The 15,202-nt window shown below is 37.3% G+C and overlaps 1 protein-coding gene across 5 annotated transcripts in view; it reads left to right on the forward strand.

Moving 5' to 3' along the window:
• Nucleotides 1-6,890: 6,890 nt before the first annotated feature.
• Nucleotides 6,891-15,202, forward strand: part of rbm25a (RNA binding motif protein 25a) — a 28,464-nt gene continuing 20,152 nt past the window's right edge. Inside the window, exons 1-9 of one of the 5 annotated variants that reach the window (XM_088925686.1) lie at nucleotides 6,896-7,018; nucleotides 7,826-7,933; nucleotides 8,367-8,490; nucleotides 9,408-9,457; nucleotides 9,776-9,946; nucleotides 10,871-10,928; nucleotides 12,009-12,169; nucleotides 12,969-13,151; nucleotides 14,230-14,313. In XM_088925686.1, coding sequence (XP_088781812.1) covers nucleotides 7,880-7,933; nucleotides 8,367-8,490; nucleotides 9,408-9,457; nucleotides 9,776-9,946; nucleotides 10,871-10,928; nucleotides 12,009-12,169; nucleotides 12,969-13,151; nucleotides 14,230-14,313 — 885 coding nt within the window. In that variant the 5' untranslated portion in view covers nucleotides 6,896-7,018; nucleotides 7,826-7,879. Of the gene's footprint in view, nucleotides 7,019-7,121; nucleotides 7,242-7,825; nucleotides 7,934-8,366; nucleotides 8,491-9,407; nucleotides 9,458-9,775; nucleotides 9,947-10,870; nucleotides 10,944-12,008; nucleotides 12,170-12,968; nucleotides 13,152-14,229; nucleotides 14,314-15,202 lie in introns of those variants that run through there. The other 4 variants (XM_088925684.1, XM_088925685.1, XM_088925687.1 and 1 more) reach the window with 4 other exon arrangements.

Genomic DNA, 15,202 nt, shown 5'->3' on the forward strand with positions numbered 1-15,202 from the left:
CCAAAGCGTTATTCTATACTCAACGGTTGTTTTGTTTGAAACTAACCAATTTTAAAACCCAAGGTGAAGTAAGCAGTTGTATGATTTGCTGTTTACAAGGTTTACAGTACGTAATCTGCTGAGCTCCTCAAGAACTGGAAAACCCAATACATTTATGCAACATGTTATGGAAAAATATTAATTATAACTAAAAAAAAATTAGCAAAAATATTGATAATCTAATTAATACTAAGAATAAATAAAATAATTCAGAAATATAGTTCTAAATTTTAAAAAGTACATTATTCGCAGTGTTGCTGGTTTGTCCATTTCTCTTTTCTTTTGCATTGCCCCTTACAATGAACTTGCCAAGGAGCCAAGGCTTTGGTATACTAGCAATGTGGGACAGCGTGTGAGAGACAATATTGTTCTCTCTGTACATGCTGCCACTAGGTAGGATAATACGAAAACATAATATTAACTTTCATTCATATGCTGATGACACTCAAATATAGATTTCGTTTACACATTACAACAACTCGTCTATTATAACTTTAGATGATTGCATTAATGAAGTAAAGACTTGGATGTGTGAAAACTTTTTGTTACTCAACTCTGATAAAACTGAGGTTCTGTTGTTTGGAGACAACAATACTGATAGGACTACTATAGCTTCAGCACTTAACTCAGAGCATTGAAAAATTTGCCTCAAAGACTCACCACGTAACCTAGGCGTCATATTAGACACAAGGCTCTCATTTAACTCTCATGTTAAAACAGTATCGAAAACATGCTTCTACAGTTTATAAATATTGCTAAACTAAGGCAGTTTCTCTCCACTCAAGAAACAGAGAAATTCATACATGCTCTTGTATACAGCAGGTTAGACTACTGCAATGCCCTACTATCAGGGAGCACCCATCACTCTTTCAACACCTTACAGCGAATTCAGAATGCAGCAGCTAGAATTGTTACTAGGAGCAGAAAGTACAACTATATAATCCCTGTACTTAGCTCTCTTCATTGGCTTCCTGTCAGGTACAGGGCAGACTTCAAAATCCTTCTACTTATTTATAAGGCTCTCAAAGGTCAGGCACCTGTCTATCTAATGGAACTTATTAATGAATACCATCCAAGTCGCCTGCTTAGATAAAAAAAATGCAGGTCTTCTTCATATTCCACACATTAATAAAAAAACAGTTGGTGGTAAAGCCTTTAGTTACAGGGCCCCTACCATATGGAACAGTCTCCCACTCCATGTTCGGGATGCTGAGTCAATCTCAGTATTCAAATCCAGACTGAAAACCTATTACTTCAGCCTAGCCTACTCACACCTTACATCTTAGCCTTCTGCAACCATGGCTGCTGGTGCTGCTATACATGCCATTGTGTGTTTTTGTGTTGGCCTACCAGGTAGATACATCTGTTCTGACCAAACTATCCTATTCTCCTCCCCACATGTCCAGATGGTGCCCAGGCTGGGTACCATCTGAGTTGGATGCTGCATCACTGCCATGGATCCAAGTGGGACATTGTGGATATAGCTATTGTCTAGGAGGATTTTTCTGGTCTACAGAATCTGCATGGAGTAATGACATACAGAAGACATGATGGATGGATTAATACCCTTGTTCATTTATTCAATTTTTTAATTGTATAATGTTAGCACGCCAAAGGGGTTGGGCAGCCAGTTGACCTTGGTCCTCTAGAGTTTTTTTTCTCCTTAATAAGGAATTTTTGGTTCCTCTCCTCCACCACAAAGTCTTCTGGTCTTTTCTGTTCGGTATTCATAACATGTATGGTCACTTGCTTTGTTAAGCGCCTTGGGGCAACCTTGTTGTGAAAGGCGCTATATAAAAATAAATTGAATTGAGTTACACAAACATGAACAGCAGACTGGTACCTACAGTATGTGCCTCACAGGCTGACTAGGTATTGTGATGCTTTAGAGACCTGAAAGTCATGGAGACCGAGATCAAATGTGACCAGTTTGTTTCACAATAATTTGAAAGTACTTTAACCCCAAATTTGGATACGAAAACATATTGATGTTGGCAGGTAGAAAAAAAGTGCTGGCAGTTTGTACCAATGTCACACTCATAAGAACATAACAAGGTTACAAAAGAGAGGAGACTGTTAATCCATCTGGTCTGCTTGATAGTAATAAATTGATCTGAGGTTCTCATCATGCCTTTTCTTGGAGAGAAATCAGGGAATTGGCTTCAACATGACTGGGCAGCTTGTTCACTACTTCCACTACCATTTCAGTAAAGATTTACCACTTGGTTTTAAATGCACTTCCTTGTAGTTTCTACTTGTGTCCTCTGGTTTGTGATTCACTGTTGTTGAGAAAGTCTGCTGTGTTGATTTTATCTGTGCCTCTGAAGATCTTAAATGCTTGAATCTGATCATCCCATTGTCTTCTCTCTTTAAGACTTAAAAGGTTCAGTTCCTTCAGCCTATGTAGGTAGGACATTCCCTTAAGACTTGTAATGTGTTTGGTTGCTCCTCTCTATACTGATTCCAGAACAGCAACAGCAATAATAAAAGAATATAAACTTAAATGTAGTCTTTTCAGACTTACGTTATATACATTATAAGATAAGATTTTTATTGTCCCCTGAGAAAAAAATTTTTATCGACACCCAGCACTCCTGTACATTTAAATAGAATGCAAAGAAAAAAAAAGAAGAAAAGAAAAACATTGCACATTATACGATTACAAAAAATAAGAAAAACATTGCACATCATTCTATTGCACATGTACAGTATAACACATAACAACATGTAACATTTATAACACATCACAAAACATATTGCACTCAATTGGGTTGTAAGTGTCAAAATTGTGTTTATCCTCGACATTTGCGTTGACAGCTTTAATGGATAGTGGACCAATGGAATCTTTGTATCTGTTTGACTTACATTTGGGAACTCTAAAACATTTGACAGAAGGAAGAAGTTGATATTCAGAGTTGAGGATGTGGGAAGGATCTGATATAATTTTTCCTGACTGTTTGATTAAGGATTTTTCAAAGATTGTCTGCAGGGCTGTTTCACTCCCTTTCTTCAAAGCTGTCTGGATGAGGTGGGTAATTTGCTATTTAAAATGAACTGATAGATTACCAAACCAAACGGAAATGCCATATCTGATAATGTTCTTGATTACAGCACGGTAAAAGACTAGCATTACTTCCTGTCAAACCCCAAACACTCTCAGTTTTCGCAGGAAATATAAGCATTGCTGAACTTTGGAGCAAACACTCTCAACATAGTAGTAGACCAGCACAGGTTACGGTCTATGTGTACACCTAAGTACTTATATGAATCAGCCTAAGTGATAAGTTCGTTGTGGATTACCACCTGTGAGTGATCACCAACTGCTCTGGGATCGAAAACTATTTCGTTTGTTTTTTAAGTATTTAAAAGTAGGGTATTGTTGTCACACCATTGCACAAACCTTTGGATTTCTGACATACAGATGAGCTGCTACCTCTATGCATTAAGCCAAGAACAGCTGTATCATCTGAGAATTTGAAAATGAAGTTGCTTTATCTACTGCTTGTACAATCATATGTCTAAAGTGTGAACAGAACTGGAGAGCTCACACAGCCCTGAGGGGCACCTGTGCTAATGGATCGTGACTCGGAAAGAGTTTGTTGACCCTGACATATTGTATGCGATTTGTTAAAAATGAATGGTACCATCTTATAATGTTATGGTTAACGGACATTTGCTTCAACTTGCTTATCAATAGATGGGGCTGCAGCGTATTAAATGCAGAGCTAAAGTCTACAAACGGCATCTGAGCATAGGCATTGGGGTCCTCTAGGTGTTTTAGAATAAGATGCATAATGCTGTTGATTGGGTCATCGGTGCCCCGCCGATGTTTATATGCAAACTTATATGGATCCAGTACAATGTTCATTTCTGAGCACAGCACGGTTACCATAATCCTCTCAAATCATTTCATCACAGCAGACATCAGTGCTACCAGCCTGTAGTCATTGTTATCTGAGGGACAGGGCTTTTTGGGTATTGGCATGATTATTGCTTTTTTACACAGCGCTGGAACAGAGTGAGAGTCAACTGACTTCTGAAAGAAAGGACACCATGCTGGTGTTAATTCCTCTGTGCAATTTTTTTAAAACAGAGGTCGTGATGCCATCGGGGTCTGTTGCCTTTATCGCACATATGTGCTTGAAAGATTGTGTGGTCATCTGCGGACTTATTACAAACCTACCAGCACTTCTGTCAGCTGTAATAGTATCTAATATACTGTCATATGCACCAGAGAAGTCCTGTGTCTCAAACCTCACATAAAAGTAATTCAGCTTGTTTGCTTTAGCCAGCTCAACCATTGTATGGAAACTCTTGTTTGAAGAACTCATGTTTGTGACTGTTTTCATTGTGTACCACAACCTGCTGGAGTTCATTGTTTCAAAGTCACTCTCCATTGTCTCCTTGTGTTGATTCCTTGCATTCCTGAGTTTTAGTTTAAGCTCTTTTTGCAGTAATTTCAGTTGCACTTGATCCTGGTTTTAAAAGCGAGTCTTTTGCAGTTGATACAGTCTATCACATCCTTAGTTTTATATGGTTTATTATTTGGGTACACTGTAATGCTTTTCTTGGGTATGACACGGTCCACACAGAAATTAATGTAGTCTGTAACAGTCTCTGTTGCCTATTTAACCTCCAAGCTATGAAATATCTCCCAGTCTATGCAAAGAAAACACCCTTTCAGCATCTTTATTCTGTCATCAGTCCATACATTACATACATAACAGGTTTGCTGCTCTTGAGAACTGTCTGGTAAGTGGGGATGAGGTGAACAGTATTGTGATCAGAGTTAGACAGAGTGTGCTATTTCATCTTTGCTGTCTGACCTGTCTTTCTCACACCTGAAGAAGGCTTCACAGCCGAAACGTTGTGTTTTCTTTCTTCTCTTTTCAGCATGGAATAAACTATTACCTGTTCCTTTTTAGACTACACATGCTGACGCAGCTACCCACTTAGGCTTGTTTTATATTACCGTAGCATTTGTCTAGAACTCTGTTCCTGTCATGCCCTCTGTAGCCAGAGGGCGCTCCTTCTCTGTCCTGTGTCTCATTTCCGGTTTTCTGCTGTCCTTCCGGTGTTTCTCTCTCTCTGGGCTATATATTTCCGGGTCTTTGAGTCTGCCAGGGCTCAGCATTGATGTTCGGATGTCCTGAGACCCGCCTAGCACCAGGTCGCCCCACGTCCGCTACCTGAGGGCATAGGTTTCTATACAGCATTCCTTGAACAGTTGAGCCTGGGCTAACCCCCATCTCATCGCTACGTATAGGGTCTTTTCGCTCTCTTGCCATTCCGCGGTTCGTCCCTTCCGACATCCGTGACAGTTCCCTCTCGTCCCACATTTGATATACTGTTCAAACCCAGGCAATGTCATCTCCAGTTTACAGTGGTTAAAATCACCCAAAATAAACACTGGAGCTTTCGAAGTCTGCTGAAGTTGCTCATGTACACAATCGGCTACCTGAGAAGCGGCAGTCGCTGCATTTCCACTGGGAGGAACGTAAACAGCACATATAATAATGTTACAGAATTCTCTTGGAAGGTAGAAAAGCCTGAGACTCAGGCACAAAAGCTCAACATTTTTATTGCAGATAATCCTCCTCACAGAGTATTGCCTGCACCACTTAATGTTCACAAAGACACAAATACCACCAACAGGTAAAACAGGCACTAATGTCAATTGCTAGTCTGTGTGTGCGTTGGTGATTCTGGGAGATAAATAGAACCTGTGGTAAAGTAGAGGGGGCCTAGCACCCTGTTTGAATTTGCTAGGTGGCATAGTTATACATGAGGCAGGAATAATTCTTGTTCAAGGGGTCACCAAACCGTGACAATCACATCACTCAAGAAGTTTGTTAATCTCCAGGACTTGACAATCAAGCCTTGAAGGTTCAAGGGAACAGCTCCTTAGACATCACCATCACAGACACAGACAAGGTAAGACAGCAGTTAAAACAATTTCAAACACTGTCAGTGCCACCAGAAACACAAAAATAACTGCAGAGTATTGTAGATTGACTGATTACTCACTATTAAATAGTACTGTTTAGTAGTCAATTAAGCAATTTATTAAATGATTAGGCCAACTATGGAACTGACAGCATGGGTGAAACAAATACCAGAAGACACTTCAGGAACTGAATTTGAGACCCTTTTTTTACACCATTATACAAAGGTAGGCTCCTCAATGAAATATACCTTTTTGAATTAAAACTGAGGCTGATATGACTTTATATCTGGAACACTAAAGTCGATTAGATGTGATTAGTTAACATGAGCAAGCTGCAACAAATATTATATACCCATGTACAGTTTATGATAAGTTGCTGTGATCAGGTTTCTGACGATTCTGTTCAATTAGTGAATTAGAGATTGTTTAAGCTTGATTTTTTCTCTTATATTCTTCTCATATAAGAGGTGTATTAATTAACAGTCACAATTGCTATAGCACCAGAAATGTTGAGTGTGGCTTTAAGTTCATTAGTTGTTACTCATAACATACATATATTGTAACAGCTAATTGTGTCTAGGATGCTTTAAGGCTTTGACACATCTAACACAAAATTACATTATAAACTATCAGATAAGTGTAGTACAATAAAAATAAACTTAAAAAGTCACTCTGGATAAAGGAGTCATCTAGGATAAATAATTGATATCACACTGACACTGCTACTACTAATACTTCTAGTGCTACTACTGTGCTTTTATATGCTAACTAACATTAGCATCAATGAAATGTTACATACTACCACTGTTCTAAAACTAAAACAATTCACGGTATGTCTGGAGGACTGGCCCACAGACCTCCGAGTTCATTGTGTTATCCCATAATGCAATGCGAGCTCAGCAGTATGATTCCTTCAACGCCTATATGACTCTGTGGTCTGGTTGAGTTGACTGAGGTAGAGAGTTAAAATTTCGAAGTGAAGTATTTTTAGGGCTAAAAGCATATTTTAACTAATAAGCCACCTGGTTTCGGGTAAGTAAAAACCTTATCCGTCTAGACGGCTAGTTTGTGAGGGGACATTTTGTGTTTAATACCGGATAGGAGTAAAAGCACCCAAAAAATAGTATTCGACGAGGACAAAAAAGCCTCCATCTTTCTGTTGCGGCAGGTTTCGGAAGGCTGGAGATCGTTTTTGTCAGAGAACATTGCATTGTGAAGCCCTTTGAGTTGCAGAGAAGGTTTTGTTTTCAAGAGGGTAAATTCCGAAATAACTCGCGTTTTGTTTTTTTCGCGAATTGAAGTGAGTCCCTAGTGTGTTGTTGGACAGGCTACACGTTTACTGTAAATTAAGCGCTGTACCTAGTTTTTTCTTAGTATTTAACGAAGTGAATTATTGGATGTATGATTTTATGAGCTATAGAGAACATATTTAAAATCTGTTCCATCACAGTTCTGTCAAATATTTCTTTTACAGCGCAGTCTTTAGATTGAGGTTGTAGTTTGTAGGCCGAAAAACCCCAAGGCCTAGATGTATAGCGGTTCGAAACAAATACTACCTACAGATTAGAGGATGCATGTTTTCTAGATTTTCGTTTGAAATATAATTGGAGCAACAGGAAAAAATGGAGAGCGGCAGTGTTTGATTTTTTTTTACATGTCCCTTGGGTAAAAATAATAGTTAATAATTTAGTATGGATTATATGATCATTACTGTCTGAATATAACGCCTACCCACAGTTAATTCCTGGTTTTTTTTTTGCTTGCTTCTTATCTGATGGCTTACATTTCTCGTGAAATTTAAGTATTAATGGTAGTATAAATAATTCATCATTAACAAAGGGGGTTCTATTGGGGATCGATATATGGAGAAAACCAGAGAGTAGAAGTACTTAGATGGAACCAGAGACTGCCTCCGTGCTCTTCAGGCTCAGGTCTGGACAAATCCAGGTATGATGTCAATATACTGGATCTGTAGGCTTTAGAGGGAGATGAAAAAATGTGGGATGGCATATAATGTTTTTGGTGAAAACACTTAAATTTTTTATCAAGTATATTACATTTATGTATTTTTGTAAATGATTATTAGATCTAAAACAAATATTTTTTAATGAAATTCAATTAACTTCAATATTTTGGTTCTTAATTGTAAAAATCTGTTTGCATTTGAGTTTTCCTGCAAATATAGAATTTCAATCACAATACTATATGAATTTCAATTGCTGTAATGAAAGTAAAACAATATTAAGTTTATAATCTTCTGCCTTAGCCATGTTAAAATGTCTCACTCCCTATCAAACTTAATCCAATAATTGATCTAAGATGGCAGCTTGTATGGAAGTTTCCTGTGACAGTCCTTTTCTTTTTTTGTTTTTGACTGCAGGTTGGTGCCATACAGAAAATGTCTTTTCCACCACACCTCAATCGTCCTCAGATAGGGATACCTCCACTTCCTCCGGGGATTCCCCCTCCTCAGTTTGCTGGTTTTCCCCCGGCTGTACCTCCTGGTGAGCACTGAAAGAACAGGACTGCTTGACAGTAGAACTGCCATTTATATTTGTTAGCGTTACTTGATCTGGAATGTTTTTCAAGTTTTGGTAGCAGCTATGAACCCCCGTTCCTCATAGAATACCAAATGTATGTATCAGATTTTGACCTGCCCACTTTAGAGCCATTTGTCATTTATCATGTCACAGGCATTGTTGTTCTTTACCGGATGTTCAGATCTGGTTGGAGGAGCACTGGGGTGCAAGTGCATGACCATTATCTCTGAGATCTGAGAAAACCCTGGTTATATCGTCTTACATCTGCAGGTGCTTGGCCAACTGTTCAACACTGCTTGGAGAATCTTGGTCATAGTTGGCTTGTGACAGCAGAGTTCATCCTGCTTTCAGGCAACCACCTTTATCATTGGAACCACTCTGCACACTTTAGGTGCAAAAGACATTGTATCTGCAAGCCCCACTGAAGCATCTGCAGATCACTTTGGTGTTCAAATCAAGTAGTAATGTTTTCTGTATGCTGGGTTGGCTAAATGTTAACTTCATACCTTCATTCTCTTTCTCTGTTGACTAAATGTCTGTTGCATTTTGTAGTCTAGGCTATGTCTTCAAAACTACTTTTCCAATATTGTGAATTCACATCCACTTTCAGAGCTGAAAGTTTGTAATGAAGGTTTTTCTTTTTGACCTTTGCTTTACTAAACCATACTACATTTGAAACTGTAACCTGCACATGTTTTTGCTTAGTACTTGAAAATATGCTTCTCAGGAACGTAAAGAGAAATTGGTATTGGTATACCAGCTTGGCTGGTATTTTAGTTAGGAGTACATATGTGAGTTGCTTCATAGAAAGAAGAAATGAAAGAAGAATGGAATTGTAGTATTCCAAGCTTCTGGTTCATCAGGTGTTTTTTGTGTTTTAGGAACACCGATGATTCCAGTTCACATGGGCATTATGACTCCTACACCTACTGTGAGTTTTGATTTATTGCATGTTAAAGTATTTATGTTTAGGTGTTTTGCATCTGTGCATCAGTTTCTAATGACTACAGGGACCTGAATTTAATTGGCCTACTTTGACATTTTATTTTGTATTTGCCGATGAAGTTTTTTTCTGACTTTTCTGGTGTGAGTTTTTGCGTGTATCTAATCTATAGTGTACTTTAATTCTTATATTAACTAACATTTTGAAATCAATTTTGACATTTAAATTTAACAATCAGAGATACAGCCCATTAGAAATGTGTGAATGGGTTTCATGGTAAACGTGGTTATGGTTTCTTTTTATTAGGTACTTGTTCCGACAACTGTGCCCATGGTGGGAAAGCCAATGGGTCCCAGAAAAGATTTCCCTGGAGTGAGAAACAAGGAAAATGAGGAGAGTGGGGGCCCCACCACTACAGTGTTTGTGGGAAACATTTCAGAAAAGGCCTCTGACATGCTCATCAGACAACTTTTAGCAGTGAGTATGAGTTGAACCTTCTCTGTTTAGTTTAATTACTGAACTAATAAATGCAAAAAAGTGATGTGCGCCAAGTCTTGTTTACATGAAGCCAGATTGGTTTTTACTGATTTAACTGATTTAAGGGGTACATGCCAGGAGATTGTGCCAGACGTGCTGTTCTTTCTAATCCGTAACAGTGGCCTAGCCTGTAGTCTGTAAACTTTAGATTTACAGACTGTACAAAACTCTTCTACAAGAGACATTCCTGCACTGGTGAGATGATTAACTAGAATGGCACCTGGTCTTAAAGGTATGTTAAATGTGAATGACCATATTGTGTTAAGGATGCTGGTATATGAATACAAAAACAATTACTGAGGGAGGCTGTTTAACTAAAGCATGTTGGTGATTATTCTACAGGAATTAGTTAAAAGTAGTTTTAAGAAAGGCTAAAAGGAAAATAAATCAAGGTTTCTCCAGGTTTATGGAAAATCTGAGCTATGATTGAGTGTGGACCAAAAACTCCTTGAATATGTGATAAGTTAAAGAAACGTGTCCACTTATTCAAAATCCTGAAAGAAATAGATACTTAACACATACAGTAAGAAAGCTAGGAGCAGATTTTCCTGAATGTGATTTTACGTTAAAATTTGGTTATGGATGTTTGAAGCAAACTACTTTGTTGTAGAAAGGCATTAATAAAGGTATTAACTGTGATCTTTAAAAAATGGCTTGGTCCTTGGGTCAAATAGATCCAAGAAACCAAATGAGCAAGACTGACAGAATGGTGGACTTTGACAGAATGGACTCCTTTTTGTTCTTGTGATGTTGTGCTAAACGGTTCAAAGTTGGATTCTCTTGATGGATGTTTTTTTAATTGCTTACTATAATTATGAAAGTTTTTTTTATGAACATTGGATGTAATATTTTATCTTCCCTCAGAAATGTGGCTTGGTTCTAAGTTGGAAGAGAGTTCAAGGTGCTTCTGGAAAACTCCAAGGTAAAAACAAAACAGGTACAACACTTCTAACATTTTTTTCAGCCTTCCTGAATGAAGCTGATGTGATGAAAGCTTAAAGTCACTGTAACTTTCAACCTGTCCTTGACTGGGTATGGCCAGTGTGAGATTGAATTTGAGTATGCTGCTTCAATTCTTTTTTTTTGGCAATGGGGTAAAACACACCCTTGCAGGTTTGGGGCTTCTTTGCAACCATTTGATGGAATGTTTATGGAGATTGAAAGAATATTTTCTAACAAAACAGTCACAGTAAAATTAAATTTGAGTTTCAGTGCTTTGAAATAAAAATATCAGAACAAAATTTCAATGTAGAATTTGTAATTCGGTAATTCAGTAAAATTAGAGAATTGGTCAAGGGTCTGAATACTTTTGCAAGGCATTGTATTATTAATACCTAATAAAAGCAAAACTGAAACTTTTATAACTTATACAGGATAACATGCTTTATAAGTGTGGGATTAATTGTAAATTTCAGAATTGCTAATGTCATTTTGAAGTGTCTTCCCTTTGCTTTAGGGTAAAGCAAAGACGGATCACTATGGGTTTTTTAAAGCACTTCTCAGGACAAATGTTCATGGCTTTTTGCAATGGGATGTTAATGAACTAAAATGGTTCAGCTTAAAGGTTGTGTGTGTATAGGATAGATGTGTAAACACATCTTAAGCTGGTGTGGTTGGGAGGGAGTATGGGTATATAAAATACTTCTGCTGTATAGCTGTAGACCTCTGCTTAGTGTGAAGTGTTTGCAGTTCATAATTCTTTGCCATCAATAAGGTTTTGTTTGAATGGTTTTGTGTAGGTATTTGTTTTCCACCCCCCTTACCATGGAAAATAGGTTTTGAATTTGCTTGCTTTTTGAATTTCATGGCTCAGTTGTAGTACTATTTTGAATTTATTATGTATACACCTTAATCTTTAGTTTGAAAACTTTAGAGCGGTTCTGGGACATGACACCTTCTCTCTGTACTGCTTATCAAAGAGTCATTCTTGTGCTTCCACAGAACACTGAGGTAGTTTGCAGCCAGTTTCTTCACTATTGTTTGTGTTGTTTTCCCTGCCCAGCTTTTGGATTCTGTGAGTACAAGGAGCCCGAGTCAACATTGCGTGCTCTGCGTCTGCTCCATGAGCTGCAGATCGGCGACAAGAAACTACTGGTGAAGGTAGATGCCAAAACTAAAGCCCAGCTAGATGAGTGGAAGGCCAAGAAAAGAAATTCCAATGGGGTATGTACAGCAGCCTTTAACTGGAGTCCTTAAAAACTCTGGGTAAATTGGGTAGATAACTTAAGGCAGTATTTATCTGCATTTTCTTTATCTTTTTTTGCTAACTGAATAATTAGGATCAAGCTTCAAGGGAAATCAGATTTATAGGTAAAGTCCTTAGAAGAAAGTTTCTTCACATTGCTTTCATTAGCAATAAGATGTTCTTTGCTGAAGTTTTTTTCTGTAATGTTTATCATATTTTATCAGCAATTAGAGGAATAAGTGGTTTACAGTCAACAATGAAAATGTAACAAGAATAAAATAATAGCTGCCAAAGGTTTCTTGAACAGAAGACTCAGATCCATCTTGGCAACCAGAGGTTCTGTTAACCATTTGGACAGTATCTGTTATTTTGCAGTCCTGTAAAGTTTATCTACAACTAAAAATGGGTTAGACATTGATGTTGATATATTCTCTAGAACTCATTTCAGAGCTGAACTGTAACTCAGTTCAGAGCTTTTTAATTTAAAGTTATGGGGTGTTACACTAGCAGGATGGTTTAGTTCAAGTTTGAGCCTGGTTTGATAACATGAAAAGGTGTGTATAAGTATATTTAAAATTTTCATCTACCTTTTTTTTCTGCATAATAGATCAAATTAAATAATCATGTTTTTTTAAATTGAAAATGGAACTAACAGTATTTACTTGTGACTCAAAAAAAATGTGGGGACCAACATATTTAGTTTTTTAGACTGCTACAAGGAAGTCAGCTTTTATGGATTAATGAGATTGGTTAACGTGGCAGCATGCAATTGCGCAGAATGCCAAGCCGGGCGACAATGCAGATGAGGAGGAGGAGCTGGATGAGGAGACGAAGCGGCGGGATCAGATTGTGAAGGGGGCCATCGAGGGGCTGATCCGCGAGTACTCCAGCGAGCTCAATGCACCCTCCCAAGAAGCAGATACCCACCACAGGAAAAAGAAGAAGGAAAAAAAGGAAGATGTGTGTGATTAATTTTTACTTGTTCCAAGTTTCTCCCAACTTATAGGAGCATACAGTGAACACCGTTGAAGCAGAAATCACTGGTTGTGATACTTTTAAGTGTGAATAATACTTTTAATTTTTAATAGTTAATTGGCTTATCTGAACTTTCTGTTGCTTCAATACCATTTCAAATTCTTATTAGCATGAAAGTTGACAACAGCAACTATCCAACTGACTAATCCAGTAGTGTATTAAAAATGAAAAACAGCTTATACAGGTCTATAAAATAATACATTGACAAGCACTGTAATAAACTAAACTGTTTTCAAGAAGCATTCTTTCTTAAATTTGTACTGGGGATTTTCAGTCAACTTTAGTGGCAAAAAATAACCTTTTTTTTCCCAGATCAAGATCGGTATTTTAGTAAATGATTTCAAAAAATGAATTGAGACAAAATAAAATTAAAGGAAATATGTTTTATTAGTTAACAGGAGATTCCAAACAGATTAAAAATCTACGCTGTTTTGTTTAAAGTGCTTAATGTTGAGGATTTTCTTAAAAAGGATATATGTAATAGTTTTCAGTAATATTTTGAATTTCCATACCATAATTTATCACCTGGAGGATGGAAAGCAGTTAATGGGAATATAACTTGATCTATATCAACAAAACCATAGAGAAGTATTAAATAATTGAAGGTGGCACATTCAAATGTTGCTTTTGAATTTTGAAATTTACTTAGTGGAAGAAGATAATTTGTTTGCTGTTTAATTCCAAGTCTGTATTGCACTTAACTTGAATTTCTCTGGTATACATTTTCATAATTTTATTCACATTGCAATGCAAATTTATAATGCCAATATGATGCCTTTGAGGTAATAGCTTTTCATCCAATAGAGATGCAGTGATGACAGTGGTGTTCTACAGAGAAACAAACACTAAGAGCAAAAAGTAGTGTCTAAAAAGAGCAATTATAAAAATAAAGGCTACCACAATTGTAATTTAAATCTTGAACAGTAGTTTAACAGTAGCAGACAGAACAGAAACTTGACTAATGTTAAGCGTAGCCCTTTTAACATCTTTTTATTTCCAACAGGAAGATATAAATGCAATAGAAATGGAAGAAGACAAAAGAGACCTGATTTCGAGAGAGATCAGTAAATTCAGAGATACACACAAGGTAACTCTTATTTCATATTTTAATAGCTTAGCCCTGGAAGGCAATGAGAATTCAGCTGCCGAGTTGTAATTTACACAGAAGGTTAACGTAAATGTAGCAACATTATGAATAAAGGAATGTTTAGGTAAACCGTAGTAAAACTCATAATCTGGCTGATAATTCAACTGAAAGATTGTAATGTAGAAAATGTGGCTTTGCATAATGTGGAGTGGAGAAAAGCTTTCCTTTTCTTAGCTTGAAAGTGCTGCCGATCATCTTCAGCAAACATTGAGAAGACAATCTTTGCCCTGACGTTGCATCATGCAGGTGTAGTTAAGGAATTCTGTTTAAGGATTAGATCTGTTCATCTTTGCCTAAATTTGCATCCCCTTTCTTGTCTATCAAAATTTATACTACAAGTTTGGGTTGTTGACCTTGTAACACCGTCATTTATGCACAAGAAACTGAAGTGCCAGCTTTGTTTTACATGCATTGGTTTTATTCTATAAGGCCTGAAAACCTGAACAGATGGTGCTGAAGGCCCTGTTTATCATTCAGTACTTGTGGAATCTCACTGAAGAAAAGTGTTATAAAGTTAGGCTTCCCTATGCTTTATAGTTGACTAATAGGGAACATTATGTAACTCTGTAAGGGGAAGGCATCATTAACCACACATAAAATGCATGGACATAATGTAAAATTCCCTTAAAGCTAATCTATTCATTAAACCCCACCATTATGATAGAGATCATATGGTGACTAAAGCAAGATGAAACTCAGAGCTTTGGAAAAAGTTACAAGGATAGGATGTAAGTATGAGCTTTCATTTCTATTTTACAACTCTTGGGCGCCCCCTTCAGGAAGATTTGCAAAGGGGCAACTGGCTTTCACCGTAAAATCCCTTATGTGG

This window comes from Atractosteus spatula, chromosome 9 (genome assembly GCF_055471065.1).
Source record: "Atractosteus spatula isolate fAtrSpa1 chromosome 9, fAtrSpa1.hap1, whole genome shotgun sequence".
In the NCBI taxonomy this organism is placed as follows: Eukaryota; Metazoa; Chordata; class Actinopteri; order Semionotiformes; family Lepisosteidae; genus Atractosteus; species Atractosteus spatula.